Here is a 5,000-nt window from a genome sequence, read left to right as displayed (position 1 = left end):
GAGAAGAGTCAGCCCCCAACCAAACAACACCAAACAAACACCTCATCAGCTGTAAAAATCATACGATACTCAGCACCCTCAATGCCCGCACCCTCGGCTCTCTTGGCCGTCTAGAAGAACTTGGTGCAAATGCAGAATCACATGGCATTGATATAATAGCTGTCCAAGAACACCGATTTTACCACCTTGACAACATCCTCAAATACCATCAAGTCGGTTCTTATCAACTTGTAACCTCCTCAGCATCAAAGAATACTGTTAATTCAACAGTTGGAGGTATCGGATTTCTACTTTCATCAAAGGCTAGTGATACTCTCTTGAGTATAGAGTCAATCTCACCTAGAATTATGGTGCTTGAGATAGATGGAAACCCAAAAACAACATTGGTGTGTGTGTATAGCCCACATAATTCGTCTGTGGCAGACGAAATTGAAAATTTCTATACAACCCTTCGTTCAACCATTGAGCAAGTACCTCTCCATAATTTTCTGGTTATAGCTGGTGATCTGAATGCTAGACTAGGACCCGATGAGACCAAGTTTACTTTCAACTCTAAAACCAATCGGAACGGAGAAATGCTCAAAGACTTCTTGGAGGAATTTAATCTCTACACCTCCAACAATTCTTTTATGAAACCAAAAGGTCGACTTTGGACATTTGAGTCCCCACTTGGTGATAGGGCACAAATTGACTACCTCATCTTTCGAAAGAAATGGCGCAATAGTGTTAAGGACTCGAGATCCTACTCTTCCTTTAGTTCTGTCGGCTCTGACCACAGAATTGTATCAGCTACCGTTAAGCTTAGTCTTCGCTCATCCAAAAAAACTAAGCCTCATCCGATCAAAATGATCGACTGGGAGGAAGTCTTATCTAACCCCGATATGTCCAAACAATTTACTATTGAGGTCTATAACAAATTTCAATCTCTGTCTACTTCTGAAATAGATGCTGAGAACATTGAGGAAGTATACAGCAGCCTCATCAAATCAACAGAGGAAGTTGCACTGGCTACTCTTCCCAAAAGGAAGAGTAGGGGCCAGAGCAAACCTTCTAATTCCCCAAATGTCATCGAAGCCAGAAACCATCTAAAGTCTATATCACTTGCTTACCACCGTTCTCCATCCCAGTCACTGAAGATCCAACTCATAGCTGCCAGGAAGAATCTTGATGAGTCTTACTTGAACGCCGAGGTCGAATTTATCAATGGCAAAATTAGTAAACTATCGAAAGAGCACATTAGTAAAAAACACCATCTCGCCTGGAAATCCATCAAAGACCTATCAGGCAAAAATTCTGGGTCATCAATTAGAATTAAAGGGGGATCAGCTAAGAAGCGTTTAGAAAATTGGTCAACCCATTTTAAAAACCTCCTTGGGAAGAATGCCAAAATCCCTGATAACCCCAATCTCCCAAGTGTGCCTATATCAGACACGCTGGACATCAACACCTCCCCTTTTACCATACTTGAACTAACAGCAGCCACCAAGCAACTAAAAGCCTCGAAAGCATTTGGTCCCGACAACATTCCGGCTGTGATTTGGAAGGATGATAGATTTCACACACTTTTGCTCAACCTCTGCAACCACACACTTTCCACCTTTGTCGCTCCAAAGATTTGGCACCAATCTCAAATCATTCCAATACCCAAAAAAGGCGATTTGTCCCTCGTCACCAACTACAGGGGCATATCTCTAATGTCAATTGCTGCAAAACTGTACAACAAACTGATCCTAAATCGTCTTGTCCTTTTTGTTGAACCTTTGCTCCGAAAGAACCAAAATGGATTCAGACATGGGCGCTCAACGCTGAGCCAGATACTATGCCTGCGCAGACTTATTGAAGAATCAAAAGCATTTAATCGCGATCTTGCAATGGCATTTGTAGACTTTTCTAAAGCGTTCGATTCTGTAGATAGGTACAAGATGTTTGAAATCCTTAAGCTCTATGGGATACCAGACAAAATTATTTCTGCCATCAAGGCCCTCTACACAGATACGTCTTCAACCATCTTAACCCCTGATGGAGAAACATCATCTTTCTCAATCGAAGCCGGAATACTGCAGGGAGACACACTCGCCCCATTTCTTTTCATCATTGTTGTTGATTATGTGCTACGTATGTCAGTTGATACCATCTCTGGCAAGGGCTTTGAAATAAAACCAAGAAGAAGTTCCAGACACCCAGCTGAGTACTTGACAGACACTGACTTTGCTGACGACATCGCTCTTATCAGTGATTCTCTCTCCAATGCCCAGTCTCTTTTACAATCTCTTGAACAAGCCTCAAATTGTGTAGGTCTTTACCTCAATGAGGCCAAAACTGAATACATAAACAAGTGCCTGTCCAACAGTGATTGCATCATCCACACTCTCAACAGTGCGCCTTTAAATATGGTTTCTGATTATAAATATCTTGGGTCATACATATCATCATCTGGAAAAGACTGTCTAACTAGAAAGGGTATGGCCTGGTCAGCCTGTAATGACATGCATAAGATCTGGTCATCAAATCTAAGTAGAGACTTCAAACTTGAAATATTCAAAGCCACAGTCGAACCAATCCTACTATATGGCTCAGAAACCTGGACGTTATCAAAGAAGCTTGAGAGGCGGTTGGATGGAACCTACACTTGCCTCCTTATGAGAGCTCAAAATCTCTCGTGGAGGCGCCATCCAACTAAAATGCAAATATATGGGAAATTACCACCTGTGTCATCTCTTGTGAAGGGTAGGAGAGTCCAGTTTGCTGGACATTGTTGTAGAGCTGAAAAAGAAGTAATTTCTACTCTTCTCCTCTGGAAGCCATCTACTCGCAACACCAGAGGGCGCACACTCTCCTACCCTGATGTAATCTCCAGGGATACAAGCATCCAGCAACAGGACCTCCGTAATGCTATGATGGACCGTGAAGTCTGGCGCAACATAGTAAATTCCATTGTCTCGACCACGGTCGAACAATGATGATGATGATGATGATGAAAGAGTGTGTTGTTTATTATAAAGTGCTGAGTAGTTGTGATATTGTGAGTTTTATAGTGAAGACAGCAATGAAGTAAATGAGATTGTTACTAGCCAACAATTAAGTGTTGATCCTACCTCAGATATGGAGATAAGTTTTGGAAGATAACAGAGTCGAAATATTAAACTGGAAATTGTAGTTGCAGAGTAGGTGACACTCGGAGAGTCTATTGGAGGAAGGCGAAGGGAGAAATGAAGATGAAATAGTATGTGTGTGTGTGTGTGTGTGTGTGTGTGTGTGTGTGTGTGTGTGTGTGTGTGTGATAGAGTGATCCAGTTAAATAAGATAGTATCGGTCTTTCAGACAGGTGGTGCTAGGAATTCCAGTGCATTGGTTTATGTGTGTGTGTGGATATGTGCGTCTGAAAATTCTTCATATCCTATATATATATATATATATATATATATATATATATATATACTCTTTTGCTCTTTTACTTTTTACTTGTTTTAGTCATTTGACTGCGGCCATGCTGGAGCACCGCCTTTAATAGAGAAACTCGACCCCGGGACTTATTCTTTTGTAAGCCCAGTACTTATTCTATCGGTCTCTTTTGCCAAACCGCTAAGTAACGGGGACATAAATACACCAGCATCGGTTGTCAAGCAATGCTAGGGGGACAAACACAGACGCACAAACACATACACGCATATATATATATATATATATATATATATATATATATATATATATATATATATATATATATTTATATATATCAGGAATCAGGAACCATGTGGTTGGGAAGCAAGCTTCTTACCACACAGCCACACCAATATATATATATATATATATATATATATATATATATATATATATGTGTGGTGTGTGTGTGTGTGTGTGTGTGGTGTGTGTGTGTGGTGTGTGTGTGTGGAGGCGCAATGGCCCAGTGGTTAGGGCAGCGGACTCGCGGTTTCGATTCTCAGACCGGGTGTTGTGAGTGTTTATTGAGCGAAAACACCTAAAGCTCCACGAGGCTCCGGCAGGGGGTGGTGGCGATCCCTGCTGTACTCTTTCGCCACAACTTTCTCCCACTCTTTTTTCTGTTGGCCTGCTCGCTTAGCCAGCGAGGTGGCGTCAATTGAAGGCTAAAGCAATGCGAAGCGCCTTGTGACCAGCGATGTGTAGCAACATCTGATAGCCTGGTCGGTCACGGTGATATATATATATATATATATATATATATATATAGAGAGAGAGAGAGAGAGAGATAGATAGATAGATAAATAGATAGATAGATAGATAGATAAATAGATAGATAGATAGATAGATAGATAGATAGATAGATAGATAGATAGATACATGCATATATGTGTATATATATATATATATATATATATATACATGCATATATGTGTGTGTGTGATAGATACATGCATGTGCGTGTGTATATGTGTGTGTTTGTATGTGTATGCAAGTGCAGTATAAATACCTAGTTTCTCACTTATGAGTTCCTAGTTTACATTGCACTACGTTCCATCTCGGGCAAGTGTTATCTTCAACAGCCTCGAGTGAACCCAAATTTTGTCAGTAAAACTGGAGAGATGGAGACAATATAGACTGTACATGCAATTCGACTGTGTCACACACTGTTTCACATTTCTTTGCTTGGAGATTTCGTAACTGGTACACGTGTTTGTGCAATACTCAGCCACTTGATATGAATTTACTGTCATAGCTGATCAAATATGTTTAAATTGAAGAAATGCAGTTCTAGGCCATGAAGGATAGATTTGGTGTCCATAGCTGATGAAGCGCAACAACGCAGAAATACGTATCCGTTGCCGTGATTCAGGACCAGTGATGTGTTTTTCACACATATCTGTAATGGGAATTTCTCTCCCAATAGAATTTGCGCTGCGAAAGTCTTTCAGATATCGATCTTTCAAATATCGATATCTGCTCTCCAGATATCAAAAGTTCGCGTCTTCAAATCTCTGCTCCTCCCTGCCATGCTCTATAGTTGCAAGACTTGGACACTG

The 5,000-nt window shown here is 40.8% G+C and overlaps 1 protein-coding gene across 1 annotated transcript in view; it reads left to right on the top strand.

Annotated features, from left to right (window-relative positions):
* The window catches only part of LOC115226279 (craniofacial development protein 2-like), a 37,977-nt gene that overhangs the window by 493 nt on the left and 32,484 nt on the right, over nt 1-5,000 (top strand). Inside the window, exon 2 of the mRNA XM_029797272.1 lies at nt 74-965. Coding sequence (XP_029653132.1) covers nt 74-965 — 892 coding nt within the window. The remainder of the gene's footprint in view (nt 1-73; nt 966-5,000) is intronic.

This window comes from Octopus sinensis, linkage group LG2, assembly GCF_006345805.1.
Source record: "Octopus sinensis linkage group LG2, ASM634580v1, whole genome shotgun sequence".
NCBI lineage: Eukaryota > Metazoa > Mollusca > Cephalopoda > Octopoda > Octopodidae > Octopus > Octopus sinensis.
This window is presented reverse-complemented; position numbering and strand designations above follow the sequence as displayed.